Raw genomic sequence first — 23,798 nt, forward strand, 5'->3', positions numbered from 1 at the left:
CAAGGTCTGTCACGTGATGCCGTCGAATCTGGATGAGGCCTATCTTACGAGCACTCCTGAGGACACCTGCGGACGGGCTGCGGCATGGAGGGCGCACGGACCATTGCAGGAAGCCACGTCACCAACGCGACAGGTCACGGTGACATTACGTTGTTTCTACTGAGTTCGCCGCGTCACGGTTCGCTTCAAAAGGCGCGGTGACCTCTACCGCGTCGCTTCTTTCCCTTCACCCACCTCCTCCCACCTCCCATTATCCATTCACCCCAGACTAAAAGCCCTACCCTCACAGCCTATCACTTTTCACGTCTCTGTTGCTTTCTATTTTTTCTTATCTTGCTCAGTGTAGGTAGGTACTGTTCGCGTCGATCATCAGGCTTCAACTGACAAAGCTGCGTCTCTGCCATCAGACTTCCAATAATCATAATAGACTGGTCTAACCCCCGTATAATATTCCAACAAAATAATGCAGGAGTGCAGAGAAAAGAATAGTTCGGGGGGTACGTTCCTTCGGCTGAACCTGTCATCGTACTTTGAGTCGCGCACAGACACATCATTGCTCACAACATATTCATAGAGTACCAATTCAGCAGAGCAGGCCGCCTCCGTCCTGTCGTGAGCACTGCCGCCCCAGAAGGACTTCGAAAGATTATCCTTAGCAAAACTCAGGATGGCGAAGTTGCTCTCGCGAAAGCTGCCGTCGAGTTTCAACTGCAGTCCTGGGAGAAGACCTTGAATGAAGTTCGGGCCGCGGACGCTGGCCTTGGTGCTCCATTCGGAGTCAATCTCGATGCTCTCAAGTTCTCTGGCGAACTCGGAGACAACCCTTCGAAGGATATTGAGATCATATCGGAGACTATGAAGGCCGCGTCTATGACCATGCCGCAGACGAAGGATATCTGGTCCTGGGAGACGTTGCCGTATGTTGTGAGATGTGCTGGGTTGGCTGGCGTGAAGGAGGATCAGAAAAGGCCACAGAAGAAGTCGAGAAGTGAGAACGATGAGAGAGTGGTTCCTGACGTTGATGAATGGTACGTATTTTTTCTATCGCATTTCAGTCAACATCGTGTGCTGAGTAGCTATCATAGGATTCTGCGGAACGAGATGTATCTTCGTCTCCTAAGTCGAAAAGCCAGTGTCGGAACCCCTACAAAATCATGGACATTCGGGCTGACTTCCATCAAAGACTTACCTACTGTCATCCCTGGGGCTTTCCCGATCACCGCACCTAAAAAGACCTCTCCGCCATGCGCCCTCAAGATTCCTCGTGTCCTCTCTTCGTCTCCGCCCGGCTACTCCATACTAGACAACAAGCGCGCTTCCGCCGTATTTCTTCAACCCTCCATCGACGCGTTTAAATCGCGATGGGACGCCATGACCGAGTCTCTGCTCTCTGGTCTGAATTGGGAAAACGTCTTCGTCGCCGGCGGACTAGTCTTAGGCGCACTCCTCACTCCCGAAGTCCCCTCTTCTCACCCTGACTACAAGCTTGTCAACAAATCCGACGAATGGAAATCTTCTGACATCGACCTCTACATATATGGTCTCAGTCCCGAGGACGCCAACGCCAAAATCAAGCACATCGCCGAGACGTATAAGGCGAACCTTCCCAAGGGCGCACCCTCCCAAGGGCGCACCCTCCCAAGGGCGCACCCTCCCAAGGGCGCACCCTTCCTCGTTGTGCGCAACTCTCAGACGATTACGTTGTATTCGGAGTGGCCTCGTCGTCGCGTGCAGATTGTGCTGAAGCTGATTGGGTCGCCGAGGGAGGTGTTGTTGAACTTTGATTTGGATATTTGTGCTGCTGGTTACGATGGCAAAGAGGCGTGGTTGCTGCCGCGCTGTGTGCGTGCGTTAGAGAGTATGTATCCTTGCACAAGTGACCTGCTATTCGGTGTGCTGATTTATGGCGGTAGCTGGGACTAACATCTTCACGATGGACCTCATCAACGGTCACTACTTGGGTGAACGCAAGGCCAGCCGTGATAAGAGGTATGTCTTCAGCGATTTCAAGATTGTAACTTCTTGATCTAACGTACAGTTCATCCATCACTTCAGAGTATTCAAATACGCAGACAAAGGATTTGGACTACGCATCCTTCCCTCCTATATGGCTTCTCTCTCGACTTACAACGCCCGCGAACAACTCGACAAAATCGCTCGTGGAGAAGTTCTTCCTGATGGGTTGGCCCTGCCCGTCATCGCTGAACGCTCTCGTCAATGGACTCAAAAAGTCGTCAACGACTACGGCCGCCTTCGCGAAAAGAACTCGCCGTTCCACTGGCCTCGCCCGTACCCTGTCGTCCAGAGCGACAAGCCTGTCTTGTCTCACGCTATGCTGGAGAGTTACTGCCAGGTCTCAGCAGAGCCATTGGGACGGAGCTGTTTGACAGGTTTCGAATTGTTGATGCGGCATGTGGCACTTTGGGAGCAGGAGGTGGCGGGGAAGATCGAGTGCGTACTTCAGATGTTTTCATATATTTCATCATCTCTAACTTTCAATTGCAGGATATTCCAGGACTTGTTTGCGAGTGATACGTGAGAGCACTTGCTATCAATTCGTTATAAACTTTCCTAACGCACAGTCTCCGAACAGCTATGGCGAAGGCCTTCAAAACGTCGCGTATGACGATTCTCCCTCGTCTGTCCATGTTTCGCCCTCTTAAAACTCCGTCAACAGCACTGAACGTCGTCACAGGTATCCATGGGATAATTCATTTGCCATTGATGGTTTCAAGAACGCTCTCGATAGATTCAACGAGAAAGAGAACGAACCTGTCAAGTCTGTGTGCGAATCATCTTTGAAGGCTGCTCGTATCACGTACGCTGAGAACATCGAACAAGCTTTGTCCGCGGAAAAGGACATCATCATCCCGCTGTGGGTTCCTGAGGAGTTTTCTCAATTCGCCAACGACATAATACTCAAAGGCCTGACGGAGCATGATCAACCCTTACATGCACCTCCTCTCAAAGTCGAGGTCACTGGTGCAGACACCGATGTGAACGATGCGGACCTTACTCGTTGGACGCTGGATATGGTTCTCAACTGGCAGATGCTTGACCGCCGTATTGATGAGTGAGTGCCAAGATGCGCTTCGCTCATACTTCACCGTACTAATTACCTCTCAAAAAATTCCAGAGTTCGCGAAATGCTCTGGGCTTTCCATCGTGCAAATGAGAGGCCTGACACCTGCCCTCGAGATTATAGGTTTGAGTTCCTGATGACCAGTATCTCCAAGCGCGCGGTCAGGACGACAGTCGAGGATGAGATGGAAGCTTTCGTTCGCTGGGTCGGTAGAGAGCCATATCTCCTCAATACCAAGCTCCCTGCCATATTCCAACTCTTGGAGGATCGCGGTAAAAATACTCCCAGTGGACTCTATCCCGGTGATCGTGAGGAGGCCGATGACGACGACGATGACGGAGAGTTGAACCTCTTCGAGAGCGATTAGGAGGAAGAGATACATGGAGGGGATGAGGGGAACGACTCGGATGATGACGACGACTAGGGCTGGGGTTCACCATCTTGATAGCTTGCATTATGATATCTTGGAGCTTGTCTATCTATCCAAATTTAGGTCGGAGTCTCTGGCTCGAGCAAGCATTTTTCGGTGTTTTGCAAGCGCGAAATCCTCACAGGAAGTTTATAAGATATTGTGCAATTTGACGACACGGCCCTTGACATAAGCATCGCTGTCCGCTTTTTCGCAATCTAAACTGAGGCTATCCAGCCTCTGGTATTGCTTTACGTGCTGCTTTATTCACTAGAAGGAGGCAGTCTACTCGCTGTTCCTAGCAAAAGTGTCACCCTCACGACCCACTATTGTTCGAGGTGCTCAGTGTGGCCCAGAATGCTGTCTCAGTGGCGAGACTCTTGAACGGAGTCCAACCTAAGTCCAACCTCCTGCCTCTTACTGTTAGCTCGTCCCACCTTCAATTATATTCTCTGCAGCTCAAAGCTCTGATTACTCTGACTCTACAGACCGGACAACAACCTATGCCGCCGAAAATGGGTCCAACACGCTCCACATTGCCACCTTCGCTTTCATCAATATGCGTTCCTTTTTCTTCCCATCCTCCTTACGCTCCTCCCTCAACAGACCTAGGCCAGTCGTACACAGGACGAATTCCTCGCCGTATTCCCCGACTGGTCTCTCAGAATCATCTTGACCGCTATTAACCACCTCCATCCTCTGTCCATCCCACTTTTCTTCGGCCGCGACCCATATCGGCGACATCACCGCTGAAACCGTGCCGTCTCCCACAGCGTCGTTGAGTTGGAGACAAACTTGGACGAACTGCTGTACTCTATCTCCAACGCACTCCGATGTTGCCTTCATCATAGACATTCGAGATCGTCCAAGCCCTGCCACAAGGAGAACGGTCGCAAGGATGTCGAGTGCCCTTGAAACGAGTGCGACCGGCGGGTCAACGTCGTATTCAAAAGCGAGTCGAGCGTGGCGTCGCGTAAGGATCTTCCATTGCCCAGATACCGCGGCGGGCTCTGGAGAAAAATTGTCGGTAAGTAAGCTACCTCGAGATGACGGGTATCATCTGTCGTGCGACTCACCAGCATCCTTCAGAGAGTGAAAGATCCTCCCCAACGACTCAGCACTCGCATAATCTCTCCCAAAGTGCCACTGCACGACGGCTGCTGCTGCGAACTGAATCAAACAGGACTGGACGAAAATTTCAAGGAGAAGGGAGTCGTCAGCGTGGCGAGTGCGTTGCAAGGCCTCGGTAGCGGTCGTTCCGAACCACGACCTCGCAAGTTGGATGGCCTCAACAATTTCGTCGTCGCTATCTGCAACCCCCTCGACCTCTGGCGACCGCGTCTCCCCCAACATATGGTCTACGAGGCTCATAGCTATCTGAGCGACATCGTAGTTCAACCCTTCCATCTTCTCCACTATCTCTTTGTTCGTCGACGTATCGTGCTTCGTCAAGAACTTCTCCGCGACTGTGAGCTCCCTTGTCCTCGTGTCCAACAGCGATTTCGTTTGGTCGTGCTCTTTTGAAAGGACTTGGCATTGCGTCTGTAATTGGGAAATGGTCTGTGCATGATGGCTCACGGTAGCGTTGGCATTCTGAAGGTCCCGTCGAGTAGCGGCGAGATCGCTGCCGCTGTTCCGTAACCTGGTCTCCAATCCCGCGATCGTGACTCTCCTCGTATCGCATTCCGACTTCGTCTGCTGCATCACCACGTCCCGCCGCGCCAACTCCTTCTCCAACCCTTTCCTTGCCTCCAGAGCATCCCTGAGCTCTTGCTCCTTCCTCCGAGAGTCTCTTTCTGCTGCGTTTAGTTTGGCCTCTAGCTCGATGCGAATCCTCGTGCAAGACGGGCATGCGCGTGTTTCTTGGCCTCGTGTTACGGTCGGGGTCAGATGCAGGAGGCGGAAGATGAAGCCAGCGACCATTGCGAACACTGTGAGTACTTGCCTGCTCAAATCCATAGCACTTCAAGCTGAGATATAGATGGGAGCAGGGCGAGGGTAAGGGCGAGAGCGCTTGAAGACGCTACAGAGGGTACAGTCGTCGATGTTGAGGTACTTCTTTTGACCTTCTCGCGCCACCGTTATTACTCATTGACATTGTGGTCTCCTCGAGTATCCTCTGACATGATCGATGGGAACGGTGGGTTGATGCATGCCTGTGCTTCTTATGCAGCGTTTTCATACAAACAAGTGCCACAACTTCATGATCGTGCCGCCCGGTCGAATCAATCAAATATTTCATCGCGATCCGTATCATGGAAACCATTTACCAGATACCACCACCGGCTCTGGAAAGAATGTCTGTGAGTGAACAGAGACGTAAAATAATAAATCAAGCGACTCACCAGCCTCCTGTAGCAAGCGAAACATTCTCTCTCTCTAACTACTAACGACTCAGTGCTCGCATGATCCCTCCCAAAGTGCTATTTGACGATGATGTATGCTGCAGATTGGTTCGAGCAGGGTCATAGGATGATCTCTAGGAGAAGTATTCGATGTGGCGAGTGTGTTGCAAGGACTCGGCAGCGGTCGTTCCGATCCACGACCTCACAAACTGGACGGATCTCTTCCTCGCGGGTTACTTCGAGGTCATCGTTGATGTCGTCTCTCTGACCTCCGACGGCTTGCTCTCTACCCTCATTCCACAGTACGTGACTGCTTTGCTTCCTCCCCAACACCCAACGGCCGCAGCTCTCCCAGATCACCGTCTACTAGGCTCATCGTAGTTTAACCCTACAGCTTCTCTACAATTTAATTATTTATCGACGTGTAATATCTCGTCAAAAACGTCTCCGCTAGTCCTCGTGTCCAACAGCGATTTCGTCTGGTTGTATTCCCTCGAAATGGCGTAACATTGCGCCTTGATTTGGGCGCTGATCTGTTCGTGGTGAATCACCGCGCTGATTGTCAACTTGGTCTACAGTTCGTATTCCTCATCCAATCGTCTTTAACCTTCATGCGCTGTATCATACCCTCTTGCTGCTTCAATCTCCTTTTCAGTGCTTCCATTTTCTCAAAGGTTGGTCTGAGTTCTGGATCCTTTCTCTGAGCATCGCCCCCTGACGACGCGTTGATCTGGTCCTCAAGGTCAACATGTGTTCTGGTTGCAGACGTGAATATGCGATTTGCAAGGCGTCATGCCCCGATTACGGGCGGGTGAAGAAAGTGGATAACGAAGGCGACCTAGAAGTTTGCGCATCGTGTGTGTTTGTGTGCTCAAGACAAATGTCAACACCTTAGCACTCGAGACACGGAGATGTGGAATGCAAGCACACGGTGAAGGAGGTCGATTGAGGTGAGTCGACCTTCGTCTTTGCGCCGCCATTGAGATTAACTCCTCCTCGACGCCTCTATCATGATCGATGGGAATATTGTACATCAACTTGCAGCCTGATCGTGCTTCTCAGACCTCGTTTTGCTGCAGGCGAGTGATGCACCCCCACAGAAGTGCGTCTCAACCGATTTTACTGACCAAATCCCGATCGTCGATATACAGACTAACAACAAACCTTTCAACGTCTTTTACAACTACACGGTCAAAATTTCCTCCAATTATAGTAAGAAGTTCCGTGCTCCGTACTCCTGCTTTCACATTTGAAACCCTGCAGTGAAGGCGTACGCGTGAGCGGAGAGGTCAATATGACGGAGTGCAAGCCTTACCGGCTCTGAAAAACGGGGAGGTTATTGTGCGCCCCTAACGCGAACCACGTTCGTTGCCCGAAGGTGCAAGCAGAGCGGTGAGCGCTACCGCTGGCTGCAGAAGCGTCTGCTTGCACGACTCTCCGCGGCCTCGGATCTCCAGACCGAGCGCTGTGGTGCACATTACTCGAGCTCGCTGTCGCGTTGGGTTCTCGTTGCCGGTCCATCCATCTATCATCCTGTCCATATCGAAGTCTACGCCTCGCTCGACGGCGACGGCGTTCAGATTATGCGAGACAACGTCTTGTCCGATGGATTTATTGAGGCTCAAGGCTAAGCGAATGATTTCGGAAATACGGTCCTCGAGGCACTGCCGGATGGCCACCAGAGCTGCAGAACGATCTGGCTCTACGCCCGCAACGGTGATTATGGTAGCTAATTCGTCTTCCATCGTTTCTTTCGCATCGCGGTCGCTGTCGGAGAAGGACTGGAAACAACGTTTTGTGAGAGCGCGCCAATTGTTCGCTACAGATTCGGCCACTGAGGAGGACTCGTAAGCCTCTCGTTGGTTGAAATTGGGACACTCTAGCTCACCAGAGTTTTGTAGGCGTTGATGAATCCCTCGCAATACACGCTCTCCCGTTCTATTTCTCCGCCTGATTGGGACATGCCATTGCGACGATATCCAAAAGACGACATCCGTCATATTTCCTTGCAACATTATCTGCAGCGCGAGCATCTCATCTGTTGAACCCGCCTGTTTTCGCAGATACCCCACACCTTCTCTACCTAATACTTTTATCCCGGACTCGAGTTCGCTCTCGGTTGGCAGGCGAGGGTGATTCTCGTACGATTCAGAGAGGAACGTGGCCGCCTGCGCAACCTCGTAGTTGATATTGTGAACGATGGCCATCACTTGAGCGTCCGTGCATGCGTCGGAGGTGGATACGAAAGCTTGTGCTGCATCGAGTTCGTTTGTCCGGGTGGACAGCAATGCCTCTAACTGCTCGATGCGCCGTTCAAGAGTCGCTCGCATGGCTACCTCCTGCTCTCTCATGCCTCTTTCCGCTGAAATGGCTTCCTCTAACCTGCGCACCTTCTGCTCCAAATAACCTCTATTATCTCCCGTCCTGTAGGATCCCTGCCGAACATCTCGTTGCCGGCTCGAATATCCTTGGTCGGTCTGCCTATGCGGCTGCCGTACTATAGCGACGTTGCTCGCTCTTGCGGGATGTTCTTGGCCTTCGTCTCGAAGCCTGTTGTGTTCTGCCGATGACATGTAATTGGATTGAGCGGTATCGTTGAATAGAGAGGTGAAGGCGTTGTACAGAGCTCCAACAGTGGACATGCTTGTTGTCAGAGACAAGCTAGCTGGATGCACTGGAAGCGTCTCGAAGGGTCACCCAAGAGCAAGTTGCGTAAGCATGTCATGTCCGCCTCATGGATGTGAATCTTCAAAGCCCTTTGACAACCCTTCGACGCCACATTTATTTTCAAAGGGTGAAAGACTGCACGATCGGTGATCGTGCGTGTTGGAGCATGTCACCGTCGTTGCTTCGCTTTTCTGTGGCGCTTGAGGTTAAAAGGCCTGACCTCCGTTGTACACCCATACACCCTCCTATCCCCTCGCCTGTTCAATGGCCTCCAATCGCCCCCCCTATCACGGCCTCAAACGAAAACTCGTCCTCGCCATTGATTTGGGGACTACATACTCCGGAATATCTTATGCCATCCTCGATCCCGGTAAGGCGCCCGAAATCAAGACAGTGAACAGGTAGATTCTTTCCTCGTAGTCTCGCTTATTCTCAGCCCTACATGCTATGATATAGATATCCTGGCCAAGAGGCTGGCGATTCAAAGGTACAGACCGTCATCTGGTATGATCGCCTCGGTAACATCCTGGCGACTGGCGCGGAGGAACCTCCGCAACACGAGGAAGAGGGCGAGGACTCGGGTTCAGAAGACGATTGGCTTCCCGTCAGCAATGCCATCAAGGTCGAATGGTAAGGCATAACCTTCGTTTGGGATTTTCCTTGTTCCCTGGTATCCGACTTGCTCATAATCGTCACGTTTCGCCGCAGGTTCAAACTACTTCTAGGACGCCAGAACCTTCAGGGTCAAGACGGTATACCGAGGATAACACTGCCGCAGGGTAGGACCAACGTCGTGGACGTCTATGCTGACTTCTATCGATACTTGTTCGAACACGCCCGTATTTTTATTCAAGAAACCCATACTATCCTCTGGGAGTCCGTTGCCGACGATATCAATTTCATTCTTACCCACCCGAACGGCTGGGAGGGACGTCAACAAAGTTCTTTACGAGAGGCGGCTGTGAAGGGAGGCCTCGTTCCGGACACGAGAGAGGGTCGAGAACGCATTCATTTTGTCACTGAAGGAGAAGCTAGCCTCCACTACTGTATCAGCAGTGGGCTTGTTATGGAGGCGATCAGGGTACGAACTCCCGCAGTCCGTTCCCTTGTGCAGATACTGACAGACCATCTGTGATAGAGCGGGGAAAGTGTTATGGTCGTTGATGCGGGAGGCGGAACAGTGGATGTCAGCACGTATACCATCAACGAAGTAGCGCCAATGTCTGTGAGGGAGATTGCGGCTCCAGAGTGTGAGCCCCTGTGATGTTTTTCGTGCGATTCGACGCTTATCTCTTTCGTAGGTATTTATCAAGGTTCGGTCATGGTGCGCAATCGCGCGCAAGACTACATTAGGCGTGGGTACCCATCGTATTCCAAAATTCCATGGCCTTGACTTACAACCGATCTATGCAGGCAAACTCGCGGACTCACGTTTTGGATCCGCATCATACCTCGATATTATTGCCGAAGAATTCGACAAGACGACGAAGAAACGCTTCAGAGGAACAGGCGATTCATATGTTCGGTTCAGTGGCATGAGAAGCGACACGGATGCTAGAAATGGGATCCGCAACGGCCAGCTCAAGCTCTCGATGTAAGTACTTACCCACCTACAACATCTCAACGTCCACAGACTTTTCCTGTGTAGGGCTGAGGTCACAGGTTTTTTCGATCCATCTATACGCGAGATCATTCGCATCGTCGACGAGCAGACTCACTTGGCCGCGCCGGCCGCCGTCTCGGTATGTTCTTAGAGCCATCAAAGAGCTTGCTATCTTTTTTGTCTGACAAGCGGACGATAGAGTTTCTTTCTGGTAGGGGGCTTTGCTGCAAGCGAACATCTCTACAGCTCGCTTCGTGATCACTTGCAAGGTCAAGGTCTCAATCTCTTCCGTCCGGATAATCATACGTGAGCATTCTCTCTTACACCCTCGCTTGCTCGTTTTTCAATCTCACACATACGAGGCATCAGAAACAAGGCGGTCGCGGAGGGTGCGGTATCTTACCATATCGATCATTTCGTTTCCACTCGGGTAGCAAGATACACCTACGGTGTTCGATCCAACACAAGATATCGTCCAGGACTTCGAGACCACGAACAACGTGCCTTCAAGAAGTATACGAACCTTGCTGGCCATGTCATGATCCCTGACAGTTTCTTATCAATCCTCAATAAGGTTGTAGCTTTCCACCCCTTCCTATTCTTAGAAAAGTTCCGCCCTGACCAGTGCTTCATTTCGTAGGGTACGCAAGTCGCGGAAACCACAAAATTCGAGAAGGGTCTTTGCCGCCTGTGCCCATATGAAACCCGGGACGACCCCGATCAATCTGTCCAAGCGATCACCGTGCTCTGCTATAAGGGCAGTGGAGCCGTCCAGTGGACTGATATTGAGCCAAGTTCGTGACTAGCACCATACTTACCTTGACAATTTCCTACTTCATCTCATACGAACATTTCTTCTAGACAAGTTCTCTGCTCTGTGCACCATTTCTGCTGACCTCTCGCGGGTCCCTAAAGTTCGACGCAGGAGTCGTTTAGGCACACCCTACTACTGTTTGGAGTATGAGGTCGTACTCTCCTTTGGGCTCACGGAGCTCAAAGCTCATATTTCGTGGATGGAGGATGTAAATGTTTCTTGTCTCTACGGCGCAACTCATCGATTTACTGACCATGTTTCGCATGTATAGGGACAGGAGCGAAGGTACGCCAATTCCCGTCACCGGACACGCGTTGCAGTTAACTGACTTACGGCTTGCTCACAGCGGCCCGGCTTCCGTCGTGTACGATGTTGATGATCTATCTAACGACAGGCGGGAGGATTGAGATTGCAAGGCATATTTTCTGGCTGACCCTTGGGCCTCTTCCTATACGCACATTTTGTTGTCTCTCGACAGTAATCCATATATTCATTGCTGGCTACTTTATCGAGCGAGACTCGATGGCACTAATGAAGGGCGATCTCGACCTTGAACGCGCACCCATTTATATTCGCCAAAAGTACCACCGACTTTGCACTATGATAATCGATCTCAGCTGGAGGACACCATGGTGAGAAAACCGAGAAATATATTTCTCATGCACCCGTCATTCCAACAATATATGAGAGGGATAACTCCGAGCTTGAAAAGCTAACAACCGACCTAAGTAAGAGAATCAAGTAAACGCCAATTGGTCACAATTGTACTAGTACACGAGGGTTCCGAAAGTCGAGACAATAACACGCATAACAGCGGATGGAAACAACCAAAATGAGGAAATTGTATCTGGTGGGCCTGCAAGGCCCGAGCACGATCGAGTGGTCATGCTGTATGGCCAGGAACCTGTATCTACCGCTCCTGGACATTATTGAGAAGACGGAGAATATTAAGGACTAAGAATGCGAAGTCAGTACTGCGACTGTGCTAATTACGATGAGAAAAGCTTACAGAGGTTGATAAAGCTGGAAACGCGAACGAGTAAGTTTGGTCAGAACATCAAGCGCGAGGAAAATCCAAACCGCGATCAACGCACTCGAGGTAAAGGCTGATAGCACCCATGATGTACTCGTCAGGTGAGAGCTTGCTGTTGATGATGTAGGTGTCGTAGACAACGTAGCCACTGAACAGTAAAGTTCCGCCGATGGCGAAGATAAGGTCCATCGTACTGTTAAACGGCAGGAAGACTCCGACAAAGCCCGTCATAACTGCGTCCAACGATCATCAAACAGACACAAGCAACGAGCGATCAAATCAGCATCATCCCTCCTGCGTGCGTACGAAACATGTAGCAAAAATGGACTTACCTAGAGCGATGAGACCACCGAATAGCCATGGGCCCATGCCAGAGAAGTCATACTACACCCGATTGTTTAGCTGCCTAGCACAGACGTATGTGAGAAACACTGCACTTACCTTGGACTGAAGCGTGAAGAGGGTGAGGCCCAAGAAGACGCCGGTAGTGATGAGTAGGGCCTGGAGAACGACGGTGTCGGGATAGAAGGCGGTGACGATTCCAAGGGTGAATGCCTCCAGGAGGGTGAAAACGGATAGGAGGCCGATGTTGAGAGGGTGGCTGTGGCGCTTCCAGTAAAGGAGGCCAAGGACGACCAGAGTGCCGAAGAGAGGAACGTAGAAGGACCAAGAGCTGGAAAGATGGTACATCAGCACTGGATAGAGCTGCGCAGTCCATGCATGGTGAACGTACTGCGTCTGAACCCAAGTAACAGCGTCATCGGATCGGGAGAGAACACCGCTGACGATCGTAGTAGCGAGCTGTGTGAAGCTGGTGAGATTAGACGCTAGAGTATAAGCACAGCAACAACGTACAATTTGGCAGACTGTTGGTACACGCAAGCGTCAGCCCGTTTCAGAACATTCTCGAAAAAGATAATAACTTACAGAGGATAGAGTATACCTTCCTCACGAAAGCGTTCCTGATCTCAGGAGAACTCTCAGTGACAGAGACACCATACTAGCCAGAGATGATTCAATGAGAATAATTGTCGAGAGCATCCTCGATAATAGACCCACCTTGAAGTCGTCAGGAAGGTCCCCAGCCGCAGGTTGATCGTAGAATGCTCCTCCAGAGCTAGGTCCGGACTCGTTATATCTCTGTCCGCCGAGTAAGGGTTCCGCACTCTCTTGGGCATGAGGCTTGGTAGGAGTTGTCGAGCCATAGGATGGCGGAGGGACTGGGTAGTTGCTCATGTCGAACAGCGAGCTCAAAGCTGTAGGAAACGACGGTGATGGGTAAGTGCAAGAGGCTGAGAGAGGCGCCGTACGCCGCCACCACAAGAGTCAATCCGGATCTTCGGTGACGCGCATGACAAATCTATTCCCACGAGCCCACATAAGGCAAGCGCCATCGAACCTCCACGACGCATCCTGACTCTTCCTCTGACACCCATCATCGTCTCCACGACCGCGTCTGTCCCAGTTCCCCGCCTACTCTATACCACTCTCAGAGCCCCTCTTGTCCTGCTCTGCGATCCAGTAGTCGTGTATTAGACAGAAAGAACGTTCTCAGACCGTCACCACTCCAGACGTCAACGTGGTTTTTGACGCCAGTCCTTTGTTTTTGTGTGGCGCTTCGTTGGTGGGTCAAAGCCCTGGGCATTTACCACTGCCCAGTGTTCATGATAAAGTCTGCGATATAGATCAACGAAGCAATAATATCACCCTCTCCAACTTCAAGCGTGCTTCAGTGTGTCATGCAGTCATACGACGCGTCCAACGCCATCAAACGTGTTCAGCGCGTCCCATCCATTCAAGCCACTTTCAAATCGCTGAACACCCCGCGTCCAACTCCTTCAACATTCGCGAAAGCAAGGGCCGCGGCTCCAGTTCTTGATGCGATTGATGGGTTGTCACCAAATAAAGTTGGAGGGGTAGGACAGAGACTCGGTTCTGAAGGATCTTTGGGCTTAGAGGCGATGCTGCGCAATTTACAGTAGGTGTCTCCTTTTTTTTTTTTGCTAAGAGTGACGGCTCTTCTGACGCTTCACTCTCCATCTCAGCTTCCACCACCATGATACCCCACGTCGAAGCCCCAGACAAAGTTCATCACCCTCACCACTAACACACTCGTTTACCACCGCCGATCTCTCCGCGATGTCCGCACCACAGAGCCAAGATCGCATGGATGTCGATGATTCACCCTCCGTTTCCTCTCGCGATCGCATCGCCCTCGCGCCTGTGCAGCCTCAACCCAGATACGCATCTGATGTGCAGATGATGTCACCCGAGGAGACCGACGCGAAGATGCTAGAGATAATCAGGCACACCACGCCTCCAGTGACCACCGTACCCAAGAGCCGACTACGACGGTCCTACGCGTTCTCTCAGCTATCTCCCGCACATCAGCTACACTTGGCGAGTGTCAAGGGTTCGCCACTAGCACCACATCATCAAATCAACAAGCGAAGGCGGGACGAGCTTGAAGATGAGGATGAGGAGACGGAACGTCGGATGCCTGCGAAGAGGCTACGGCGTCGGTCTGCGCACGTCGTGCACGATCTTTGTTGAGCATTGTCGGTCGGGTGTTTGGTGTAGGGCGTAGGGTCGAGTTTGTTTTCTTTCTCTCGCGTCGAGTTCTATTTTTATTCCCCTGGGTGTGAATCTGGCGGTGCCATATCTTTTCAGACCTTCTTCTTGCTTAGTCTCTATCGCCGTGTTCACTTTCCGGACTTGTAGATCAGTGTGTGTATTACCAGACAATTTCCCTCTCCTGCTATCACTCGTCGCACCCATGCCTTCAGTAAATCTTTCTCTGTATATCTGCCCATACGTTCGTGGTTAACAATGCCCAGTGATTGGTCCTTTGGACCTCTGGTTGCTTCGTCTAATTGGTGTGAACATATTTGTGTGAATTCCTCGACCGCTCGCAATGCATGAGTCGAATCTATCATACAATACAGACAAAACATGTGAGACTTCGACGCAATATTTAATAGTTGAGAACAGTTAAGTGGTATAGTGTGATGGAGTGCATGGTGGGATACGAGATAGTTGCATAGATGGAAAGGGTATCGGTATGCATGTAGATGTGGATGAGAAGTAAGTAAGTATTCTAGGCGACGGACTCAGAAGAGAAAAAGAAATCTATGACACAAGGAATCCGTGGTGTCGATGGCGACAGATGGACACGGTTGGCGCAGAGGACATCTAGATGCTGACCAGAACACAGGCATACGCTAAGGCGATCAAGACGAGACGGTCGAAGGCAAGTTGTTCACAGAGATTCGGAAGAGCGAAGGAGGATTCGGGCCCACAGTTCGACGGCACCGTGACGGAGTCAACCACTCGGCCAGCGAGAATATCGAGCACCGTCACCGCCAGTAAGCTAAGCCTGCTTTTCCTACCGTCTGAGGTCCCCCAAGCATCCCTAGTTCCAAGATTTTAGGCTTCAGTGTCGAGAGCGTTCACAGGGAAGGAATCTGAGGTCGGAGTAGATGGAGGGGGCGGTGGAACCTGAATGAAAGGAGGAACCACAGCCACAGTGTCAGTGTCACGGTCCGACCACATGGTGTCGACAGCAACAAAGGTTCAAAGTGACGGCCAGCGCTCACACACCTGTGGTTCATCCCGCTGAGACAGAAAGTTCTCGACAGCTTGCCGTCCTGCTGCTGTGGCCAAGATCAGTATCATGTCTTCGTGAGTGCGTTGGCGAGTGGGGGAAGAAGGCATCGCGGATATCTTGTTGATGATAGACTGGAACCCTTGATCGCGTAGGCAGAGGATACACACGAGCGGCAAGCCACGGGAAGGTCGCTCTGGTCTGAGTGAAGAGAGGTCGCGAGTGTAGTTTGGACCGTGTCGGTTTGGTGAGAGGAGAGCTGGTGGGGGACACGACGTTTTATACCAGAACGAGTTTCGATGGAGACACAGATCCGTGATCGCGTTTACGTTTCTTCTTCTCGGTATCTGCGAGCGAATCTCCTCGAGTTTGTCGAACAAAAGACCGGATATCATATCCCCCGCGGCGTATCCTCGCGTATCGAACCATAACGGCGTGTCAGGACACTGCCAACTGTCGGCTTCTTCAAGAGAGCCTTCCATTGTGTCGCCTGTGCCGAAGGACCATCTTCGCAACAGATTCAAAAACCTTTTTCTGATTCAGGACGATCATCATTCCATTTGAATGAATGCAGAACAGAAAATGCTATCCAGAAGAGAGCCCGATCCGAGTCGATCGCAGGAGTCCTGGCCGAGCCGTAGCATTTTTGAATCCATGACAAGCAGAAGATTCTGGGCGTTGAGTACGGTAAAGGCCAATAGTGTTCCGGAAAAGAAGGCAGAGTGAGTCAGCAACTGTCTGCGTACTTCAGAGCACATCAGCCTCAAAAACAAGGAGTTGGCAACAACAGCGCGGTGGTGACGGTGATCCGGCTCCACAAGGCTCTCCGATATCGTCCGGTCCCGATTTGGACAACAAAGCAACCGAAAGCGAGAGATGTGGCGGGAGGGCCACATCATGACTTACCCCATAGTCCCAAGGCCGATGATGATCGGGCGAGTATAAAGGAAAGGGATTCGACGATGAGCACATACTTAGCTGCAGGCTGCCACGACTTCAACATACCCAAAGAGTAAGTAGAGCAGCGAGCTTAAGCCATAGAAGCCTTCTTGCCTTTTCAAGCCCCTTCCCTCCTTTAATAAGCTCTCGAAGCCCTTACTACAGTACCCTTACTACCATGCGACTGCACAGGATTAACACAGGCGGCCAGGGATGTCAAGAGAATTTCGAGTCCTTACTCTGGAGATAAGTATATCTTTAAACTGAGCGTCTGTGCAGCCCGAGGTTCCACCAGCCTTTCGTAGAGGTATACCTGATTTTACTCGAGTCAGATAAGAACATCAGGGCCGGAGGGAGCAAGGAGAGAGTTGATTTCCGTCGCGGTCCTGCTGTGACTTCAAAACGACTTGGGCCACACCGAGTGGCACCTTATGACAGGGGAACTGACGTCAGCTTGCTTCTGGTCGCTTTGGTCGCGGTTCGATGCGAAGGTCAACGACATCAACGATCGTCTCTACCACAAGCCCACTATCCCCGACGACATAAATTGTGATGCATACTCTTAAGCGGTACACGTCCCTGCTTGCTCTTTTACTACCACCACCATCTTGTCAGTATAGGCTACGTGAAATCACAAGTTGAACCACTTTTCTATAATATGGATGCCATCGCCAACGCCGTTCTTCAGAGAGGATATGACCTTCTTGATAGGGTATGTGGCCTGCCTCTTGCGTCTCAAAATGAGAATAAACGGACTGCCTCTCTGACTTTGCTTGACAATACACAGGGTCTGGTGCCAGACTTCGTTCTCCGGCGCGCCATCCGCCTCCTTCTACACCAACGTCTCCGCGAAATAAACCATGGTTCCATCGCAACAAACCACGCTGCGAAGATAGCGTGGATAGAGAGGTCGAAAGCGAGGCAGACAATAGCGGACGTCCCAGAGAAGGCGAATGAGCAGCATTATGAAGTTCGTTGAATCGATCTGCACACTTTTTTCGCCTCCTGTTGTTTCCATGGTTTTGGCCAATTGCACAGCACGTACAATGTCTTTCGCTCTTGCTCATAATGTTGTTATTCTCAGGTGTCTACAGATTTTATGATGTCCTGTCTCGGCCCCTACGCCAAATATTCTTCCTGTCTCTACCCCACTGGGAAAGAATCACTCGAAGAAGCGGAGGTGCTCATGATGGATCTGTATTGTAAGGAGGCGAAGTTGAAGGATGGACAGGATGTGCTTGACCTTGGGTGTGGTACGCCTCCTAACGTACCTCTATCCTTCTCGCCACTATATTCTAATGAAACGCATAACGGCCGATATGGCAGGGTGGGGCAGTTTGTCTTTGTACTTGGGTCAGGTGCGTTATGCCTCGATATGATAGGTTGTAGTTTGTAGTTTGAACTAACCGCGAACCTTTCATTATTTCCCGAAGAGGTATCCCAAATCAAGAATCACAGGGCTTTCGAATTCGGCTACCCAGAAGATATATATTGATGAGCAGGCAAAGAAACGCGGTTTGACCAACGTCAAAGTATGCTTCACCCTTGTCTTGTGATAACACATGATGCTGATGTTTCTTATTCTTGTAGATTATCACGGCGGATGTAAATTTCGCTGAATTTCCCGAGAATGAGAGGCACGTTGACACCAAGTTGGACCACTCGGTCTAGCTCTTCGCTCGGTTCAGCAGCTTACACTTTACTGTCCGTTAGATTCGATCGAGTGTTGTCCATAGAGGTACTTTATCCTTTGTCATTTCATCGACTGCCCTCCGTTTTGACTGCACGACTGATGCAAGCCTAACCCGCGCAGATGTTTGAACACATGAAGAACTACGATCTCCTCCTCCGTAAAATCTCCACCTGGCTCAAACCCTCTGCCTCCAAACCCGGTCATATATCTAAGAGCAACGGGTTACAACCCTCCGATTCATCGCTGACAGGAGCTGTCAAAGACCAGGCAAAAGGAGAGGATGCAGATCCGTCGTTGCTTTTCGTCCATATCTTTTGCCATAAGAGCCAAGTCTATGACTTTGAGGATGATGATGGATGGATGGCGCAGACGTTCTTCTCTGGTCTGTTTCTGCTCCCTCTACTCATTCACACCTCGTCCACTGATCCAATTCATCTCGCTTTCAAATCACATCACAACGATGAATAGGCGGAACAATGCCCTCCCACGACCTGCTCGCCTACTTCCAATCCGACCTCACTTTACTTAAGTCGACTTACATCCCAGGAACGCACTACGCGCGCACGCTCACGCAATGGCTCAACTTGCAAGATTCGAATGCGAAGGCCGGATTGAAGGAACTTGAAGTGGATGCAGAGAGGAAGTTGGGAACTGGAAAGGGAGGGGAGGGGAGGAAAACGTGGTATAGGTTTAGAGTGTTTTATATTGCTTGTGCGGAGTTGTTTGGGTTCAGGGGTGGGGAGGAGTGAGTGTTTCTTGTCTTCTTTCTATCACATATCATGGGCAGAGGCAGGTAAACGAGTTGCAAGAGGTGTGTACTGAAATTGTTATTTTTTCGTAGGTGGGGAGTCGGGCACTACGTTTTCAAGCGCAAAGATTAGTCGAGGGCAAGGGAGGTAGAGTGTGCATAGAGCCAAGTTCACTACTTTGATTCTTGCCTCTCAGTATCGTCTGCAAAGCGTTCCAGGTTTAACTCATTCATTCACTGGTGCACTGTGCACTGTGTGAAAATTGTACGAGGCTCTCACTACGAACCATGCTTGCCGCCGTCATCACCGTATTATTCTTGGTAGGCCATCCGCATTGGACACAGCTGACCCGTCGCTGTGCCCCGTATATAGCTGTGGTTAGTCTGGTTTTAGCTTCGCCACTCGCACGTCGTCGATGCAGCCTCGAGACCAGTAATTGAAGGACGGGCTGATGCTGTTTCATCACCATCCCGAGTGCCGCATCAGATCGCGTATTGGGGCAGTTGAACGGACCAGTCCGAGACTTTGCTTCGTGAAAACGAGTATCACGACTCCGGACAAGGTTTGTTTGCTCACAGCTAGGTTTTTCGCTCGACTCAGAACTGTCGCAGGGTCAGCATCCAAGATAGTGTATCCTCATCTTGTGACTTTGCTTCGGATTTATCCTCTATATCATGGGCAGTTATCTTTTTCTCACCACTGGCATCGACGAATTCTGATCTCCCATGCACGTCACGCTGTCTCAAAATTGCTGGTTGTCTTCAGCTTCCGAATATAACTCCATGCGCCAAATATAGGACATCCTTTCCCCAACTTTTCCCGCTTGCTTATCCGCAAGCAGCTTCTTGCCTACTATCAGTGAGACTTCCTCCGACCCGGCTTCAGTTGACGACAGCTGTCTGCCATCACTCTACTATGGAACACTGTGGGATGGCTTTCTCGGCTAGGCTTTGCGACGGGAATTCTGAATTACTTATACCTGAGCTTCGCTGCTGCTCGACCTTTCCCCTCGTCCGTCTGCTTGTACGGCTGTCTGTCTCAAGCCAACAACGAGAACAGACATTTACCCAGGCTTTGCGGTTAGCTCACGATGCGTATCACACAGCTCGTTTGCGTCGTCTCATGGGTCGGAGCCTTCTCAGCTCTCGCTATCCCTCACACGACCTCCACCCACACAATCCACGAGACCCGCCCACACTCGGCTCTACCCCGCGAATGGACTAAACGCAAACTCCCCTCTTCCTCTGTCCTGCCTCTTCGTATCGGCCTCAAACAACAAAACACCTACAAGCTCGAAGAACTCCTACTCTCCGTTTCGCACCCGTCTTCGCCCGAGTACGGTAAACATTGGACCCCGAAACAGGTCGTTGATTATTTTAGGCCGAGTGAAGAGACGGTGCAAAGTGTAGTTGGGTGGTTAGAGGATGAGGGGATCGAGAGACAGAGGGTGAAGGTTAGCGGGAATGGGGGATGGGTTGAGGTCAAGGCGAGTGTGGAGGAAGTGGAGAGTTTGTTGAAGACGGAGTATCATGCGTATGAGCACCCGTCGGGGGCTAAGCAGATTGGTATGTCTGTTCCGCGTACGATGACTTTGGATGATGTTGATATAAACATGGTTGTATACGAAGGTTGTGAGTCGTACTCCCTCCCTGAACATATCCGCGAGCACGTCGATCTCGTCAAACCTACTGTGCACTTCAACCACCGCCTTAGTGGCGATCCTGTCAAACGTAGCCAGAAATTCAAGCGAACCGATACGAAGTTGGGCATGCCATCCTCTAACAATGGACCGAAAACAAATGGGAAGAAGGTCACCCTCCCACCGACATTGGCCAACTGTGAGTCGGACATGTTCGTCATCAAGAATGATTGCAAATGCTGAGTTATTTTCACTTTGCGCTTTAAATAGGCGACGAGTTTATCACGCTCGACTGCTTGAGGGCGTTATATTCTATCGACTATACCCCTGTGGCGTCAGACAAGAACTCCTAGTAAGCGTCACGCCACACTCAATTTCATCAATATTAACGCCCATATACTGACCAAAGTCCCTGGATTCTTCAGTGGCATCGTTGAGTTCACCCCTCAAGCGTTTTTACCTGGTGATCTCGACCTATTCTTCGCGTGAGTATGGCTTACGATCTTCCGTGTGGCCCAGCTAGTTTACTGAGAATCCGATTCTGTCTGGCCGAGACAGCAACTTCTCGCCCTCGCAAGTCGGCCAACGTCCCAACTTCATCTCCATAGACGGAGGTCCATCTCCTTTCTTATATTCCCTCGACCAACATAATACTGACGACTTTCCATCGTTTGTGGCGCCCGACGCTACACCAGGTGTGGCCCAAACCCAAAATCAATCTTTCGACTTCAACGGCGAATCCGATCTTGACCTCGAATACGCGATGGGGCTCACCAACCCTCTTAATATCACCCTCTTGCAGACGGGAGACCTCGTCGAAGGCGCAGGGTTTGATAACTGGTTGGATGCTGTTGATGCGAGCTTTTGTACGTTTGATGGTGGTGACGTGCCCGGTCAGGATGGGATTTATCCAGATGACGAACCTGGGGGGTTCAATCGTGCGTCTGATCTTTCTTACCAAAGTGAGAGCAGGTGCTGATGTGGCGTTGCGAGCACAGAGAGCGAGTCGTGCGGAATCATCGCACCGCCGAACGTTGTTTCGACCTCGTACGGGCAGGATGAGGTGACGGCTACCGTGGCGTATGCTACACGCCAGTGTACCGAATATGGAAAAGTACGTTTGCTATCCTCCCCATACCCTGTTTTTCCTCTTCGCATACCCTTCCTTGATAGCTATCACGCTCAATGTTCAAAGCTAACCGCGGGTTTTTTTTAAATAGCTAGGCATGATGGGCACCACCGTTTTGTACAGCACTGGCGATTCCGGAGTAGCTGGGAACGGTGGTTGTATCACTCCGAATGGGACGGCTGAGTCTACAGATCCCGATGCGATCATGTTCAATGTATGCTTTTTATTCTGCTACTATGTCATCTATTGTGAACTCAGCTGATATAGTGTGGTTTACTTGTAGCCTGACTTCCCTGTGAGCCTTATTTCGCTCAGTCATATGTAGTCAAAACCCACAACTGACCAAGACTCAATGGCGATAACAACATGGGGTCATGATAGGCCGGATGTCCGTTCATCACGGCCGTCGGAGCTACTCAAGTGAGCCCGAACATGACCGTGTTCGATCCCGAGAGTGCTTGTGAGCAAGTGGTACGTATCACCCATTTGGCACTGTTATTGTATCCTGAATCACTCATCGGTCTTTTATTGGCGCGCGATGCTCCCTCACGGCGTTGTTTTGTCTGAACGCAGATCTTTAGTGGCGGGGGCTTTTCCAACATCTTCAACATGCCTTCCTACCAGGCCGACGCCGTCACCAGCTTCTTGACGAACCATCCGCCTCCGTATAGTGCGAAGCAGTTCAACAACTCTGGGACTGTAGGTCTTCTCATTGTTAGTACACTTGCGGAACTTGAGGGCTGATGTTAGCGCGGGTACAGAGTCGCGCGTTCCCAGATTTGTCTGCGAATGGGTATGTCGTCGTTTCTTCCAAATGATAAAATCTCTGAAATTTTTGTGTTGTGTTGTGCGCAGGGCGAACTACGTGATTGGTATGTTTATCGATCATCATTGCTTCAAATAAGAACTCGGATATGTTCAACTGAAATTCGACGTAGGCATCGATGGCGAGTTCCAGTTGGTCTTCGGGACATCTGCTTCCTCTCCAGTTGTTGGCTCTATCATCGCACTCATCAACGACGCGAGGATCGCTGCTGGGAAAGGACCTGTCGGTAATTATTTTCTTTCACTTTAGTATTTCTTTAGTGGCTGACTTTGTGGCGTAGGATTTATCAACCCTGCGGTACGTTCTGAAACGCTTTCAGTCGCTTCACATCGGTGAATAACTGGTCCAACGATGCGGGCGCTGTAGATCTATTCAACTGACTTCGCGGGTGCGTTCCACGATATCACGAACGGCACGAACCAAGGCTGTGGTGCGTTCTTCAATTCTCTCAAGCATCCATTTGTATTATTCGCATTGTTCTTACCTACCTGTGGATTCATAGGCACTGTCGGCTTCACTGCGTAGGTGTTCCACCATCCTACACGATAGAAAACATGTCTGTTGCTAACGTATAACTCCACCCTCCTCGTAATCGTAGCGTAAAGGGCTGGGATCCTGTTACCGGCGAGTTCCTCTGCGTCTTTCCCCTCTTCCTCTCCATCTGCGTGCTGGCTAACCTCGTCTCTCGGTCCTTCTTGCGTCGATAGGAGTGGGCACACCAAACATGACGGCGCTCATGCCTCTGTTCCTTGCGTTGCCCTGATCACCCGGTACCTTTATTCTCAAGAGCTTTGTGGCGTTCAGGTCACTTCGATGGACTATATGCTTATTGTGTCCAAAATCTCGAGTTTGTTGATGTGGGGTAGTCGATAAACAGTTCAGCGTATAGACTGCTACGCCTCGAAGAATGTTGCGGTCGTGAGATCTTCTCAATCGTTTTCGCCCGTCGGAGGACACTGATGCTTGCAAAGCTGGGTGCCCATACCGGCTCCGCAGACCCTAGATTGCAACACTACAGGTAGTGTGCTTTGGCTCAAGGACTTCTCTTCGCACGACTCGGACTGTCTTCATGTGCTGAGAAGCGGACGTGATATCCCGGGTGGGCATTTTGTTCGCATCCTCCACGGCATCTTCAGAGCTACGAGGTGAGATCTTGGTTTGGGTTTCTCTGGTTCCGTCATGGCTGCCAGTGTGTCCGCATCAGTATCCGAATTAGGCAGCTCGAGTAACGCCGTTAAGCGCGCTTGTCCGCCTTGTTTCCTTCCG

The 23,798-nt window shown here is 50.9% G+C and overlaps 9 protein-coding genes across 9 annotated transcripts; 5 read left to right on the forward strand and 4 right to left on the reverse strand.

Moving 5' to 3' along the window:
• The first annotated feature begins 304 nt into the window (after positions 1–304).
• STEHIDRAFT_149186 (uncharacterized protein) lies at positions 305–3,575 on the forward strand. Its single transcript, XM_007307937.1, has 10 exons — positions 305–346; positions 408–497; positions 575–1,028; positions 1,086–1,858; positions 1,914–1,989; positions 2,056–2,451; positions 2,506–2,535; positions 2,594–2,638; positions 2,696–3,073; positions 3,137–3,575. Exons 2-10 carry the CDS (start codon positions 464–466, stop codon positions 3,447–3,449), a joined length of 2,499 nt encoding a protein of 832 aa, XP_007307999.1. The 5' UTR covers positions 305–346; positions 408–463; the 3' UTR covers positions 3,450–3,575.
• A 417-nt stretch (positions 3,576–3,992) lies between these two features.
• Positions 3,993–5,414, reverse strand: STEHIDRAFT_160424 (uncharacterized protein; the record flags this gene model as incomplete). The annotated part of the gene is made up of 2 exons (XM_007307938.1): positions 3,993–4,501; positions 4,568–5,414. The coding sequence occupies 2 exons, from the start codon at positions 5,412–5,414 to the stop codon at positions 3,993–3,995; spliced, it is 1,356 nt and encodes a 451-aa protein (XP_007308000.1).
• Positions 5,415–7,185: 1,771 nt separating this feature from the next.
• Positions 7,186–8,478, reverse strand: STEHIDRAFT_113901 (uncharacterized protein; the record flags this gene model as incomplete). Its single annotated transcript, XM_007307939.1, has 1 exon — positions 7,186–8,478. The coding sequence occupies one exon, from the start codon at positions 8,476–8,478 to the stop codon at positions 7,186–7,188; it is 1,293 nt and encodes a 430-aa protein (XP_007308001.1).
• A 289-nt stretch (positions 8,479–8,767) lies between these two features.
• STEHIDRAFT_160426 (uncharacterized protein) lies at positions 8,768–11,327 on the forward strand (the record flags this gene model as incomplete). Its single annotated transcript, XM_007307940.1, has 13 exons — positions 8,768–8,904; positions 8,960–9,133; positions 9,212–9,584; positions 9,642–9,753; positions 9,805–9,858; positions 9,917–10,097; positions 10,152–10,245; positions 10,306–10,412; positions 10,476–10,683; positions 10,747–10,900; positions 10,968–11,128; positions 11,192–11,205; positions 11,267–11,327. 13 exons carry the CDS (start codon positions 8,768–8,770, stop codon positions 11,325–11,327), a joined length of 1,830 nt encoding a protein of 609 aa, XP_007308002.1.
• Positions 11,328–11,830: 503 nt separating this feature from the next.
• On the reverse strand, positions 11,831–13,189 carry STEHIDRAFT_160427 (UPF0005-domain-containing protein; the record flags this gene model as incomplete). The annotated part of the gene is made up of 9 exons (XM_007307941.1): positions 11,831–11,874; positions 11,930–11,943; positions 12,015–12,186; positions 12,286–12,337; positions 12,395–12,626; positions 12,687–12,754; positions 12,809–12,819; positions 12,881–12,953; positions 13,013–13,189. The coding sequence occupies 9 exons, from the start codon at positions 13,187–13,189 to the stop codon at positions 11,831–11,833; spliced, it is 843 nt and encodes a 280-aa protein (XP_007308003.1).
• A 209-nt stretch (positions 13,190–13,398) lies between these two features.
• On the forward strand, positions 13,399–14,772 carry STEHIDRAFT_149188 (uncharacterized protein). The gene is made up of 3 exons (XM_007307942.1): positions 13,399–13,577; positions 13,639–13,931; positions 13,999–14,772. Exons 2-3 carry the CDS (start codon positions 13,693–13,695, stop codon positions 14,504–14,506), a joined length of 747 nt encoding a protein of 248 aa, XP_007308004.1. The 5' UTR covers positions 13,399–13,577; positions 13,639–13,692; the 3' UTR covers positions 14,507–14,772.
• A 607-nt stretch (positions 14,773–15,379) lies between these two features.
• STEHIDRAFT_160429 (uncharacterized protein) lies at positions 15,380–16,039 on the reverse strand (the record flags this gene model as incomplete). The annotated part of the gene is made up of 2 exons (XM_007307943.1): positions 15,380–15,451; positions 15,554–16,039. 2 exons carry the CDS (start codon positions 16,037–16,039, stop codon positions 15,380–15,382), a joined length of 558 nt encoding a protein of 185 aa, XP_007308005.1.
• A 1,048-nt stretch (positions 16,040–17,087) lies between these two features.
• Positions 17,088–19,172, forward strand: STEHIDRAFT_149189 (S-adenosyl-L-methionine-dependent methyltransferase). The gene is made up of 10 exons (XM_007307944.1): positions 17,088–17,208; positions 17,284–17,466; positions 17,581–17,749; positions 17,823–17,854; positions 17,930–18,028; positions 18,087–18,133; positions 18,210–18,234; positions 18,310–18,571; positions 18,658–18,934; positions 19,031–19,172. The coding sequence occupies exons 1-10, from the start codon at positions 17,155–17,157 to the stop codon at positions 19,068–19,070; spliced, it is 1,188 nt and encodes a 395-aa protein (XP_007308006.1). The 5' UTR covers positions 17,088–17,154; the 3' UTR covers positions 19,071–19,172.
• Positions 19,173–20,028: 856 nt separating this feature from the next.
• On the forward strand, positions 20,029–23,295 carry STEHIDRAFT_149190 (uncharacterized protein; the record flags this gene model as incomplete). Its single annotated transcript, XM_007307945.1, has 18 exons — positions 20,029–20,503; positions 20,567–20,776; positions 20,848–20,929; positions 21,003–21,062; positions 21,136–21,191; positions 21,273–21,515; positions 21,576–21,691; positions 21,798–21,920; positions 21,990–22,001; positions 22,088–22,177; positions 22,280–22,405; positions 22,468–22,503; positions 22,665–22,758; positions 22,813–22,829; positions 22,899–22,962; positions 23,035–23,053; positions 23,131–23,156; positions 23,240–23,295. 18 exons carry the CDS (start codon positions 20,029–20,031, stop codon positions 23,293–23,295), a joined length of 1,905 nt encoding a protein of 634 aa, XP_007308007.1.
• Between the last annotated feature and the right edge of the window lie 503 nt (positions 23,296–23,798).

The sequence above is a fragment of the Stereum hirsutum genome (assembly GCF_000264905.1).
Source record: "Stereum hirsutum FP-91666 SS1 unplaced genomic scaffold STEHIscaffold_14, whole genome shotgun sequence".
NCBI lineage: Eukaryota > Fungi > Basidiomycota > Agaricomycetes > Russulales > Stereaceae > Stereum > Stereum hirsutum.

Bases quoted from the DNA above. Each gene is read 5' to 3' on its own strand.
- STEHIDRAFT_149188 (XM_007307942.1), top strand. From the start codon at position 13,693: ATGCAGTCATACGACGCGTCCAACGCCATCAAACGTGTTCAGCGCGTC. The intron at 13,932-13,998 runs GTAGGTGTCTCC...TCTCCATCTCAG, and splicing joins GCGATGCTGCGCAATTTACA to CTTCCACCACCATGATACCC.
- STEHIDRAFT_149189 (XM_007307944.1), top strand. From the start codon at position 17,155: ATGGATGCCATCGCCAACGCCGTTCTTCAGAGAGGATATGACCTTCTT. The intron at 17,750-17,822 runs GTACGCCTCCTA...CCGATATGGCAG, and splicing joins TGTGCTTGACCTTGGGTGTG to GGTGGGGCAGTTTGTCTTTG. The intron at 18,572-18,657 runs GTCTGTTTCTGC...AACGATGAATAG, and splicing joins GGCGCAGACGTTCTTCTCTG to GCGGAACAATGCCCTCCCAC.
- STEHIDRAFT_149186 (XM_007307937.1), top strand. From the start codon at position 464: ATGCAGGAGTGCAGAGAAAAGAATAGTTCGGGGG. The intron at 1,990-2,055 runs GTATGTCTTCAG...CCATCACTTCAG, and splicing joins AAGGCCAGCCGTGATAAGAG to AGTATTCAAATACGCAGACA. The intron at 2,536-2,593 runs GTGAGAGCACTT...GTCTCCGAACAG, and splicing joins GACTTGTTTGCGAGTGATAC to CTATGGCGAAGGCCTTCAAA.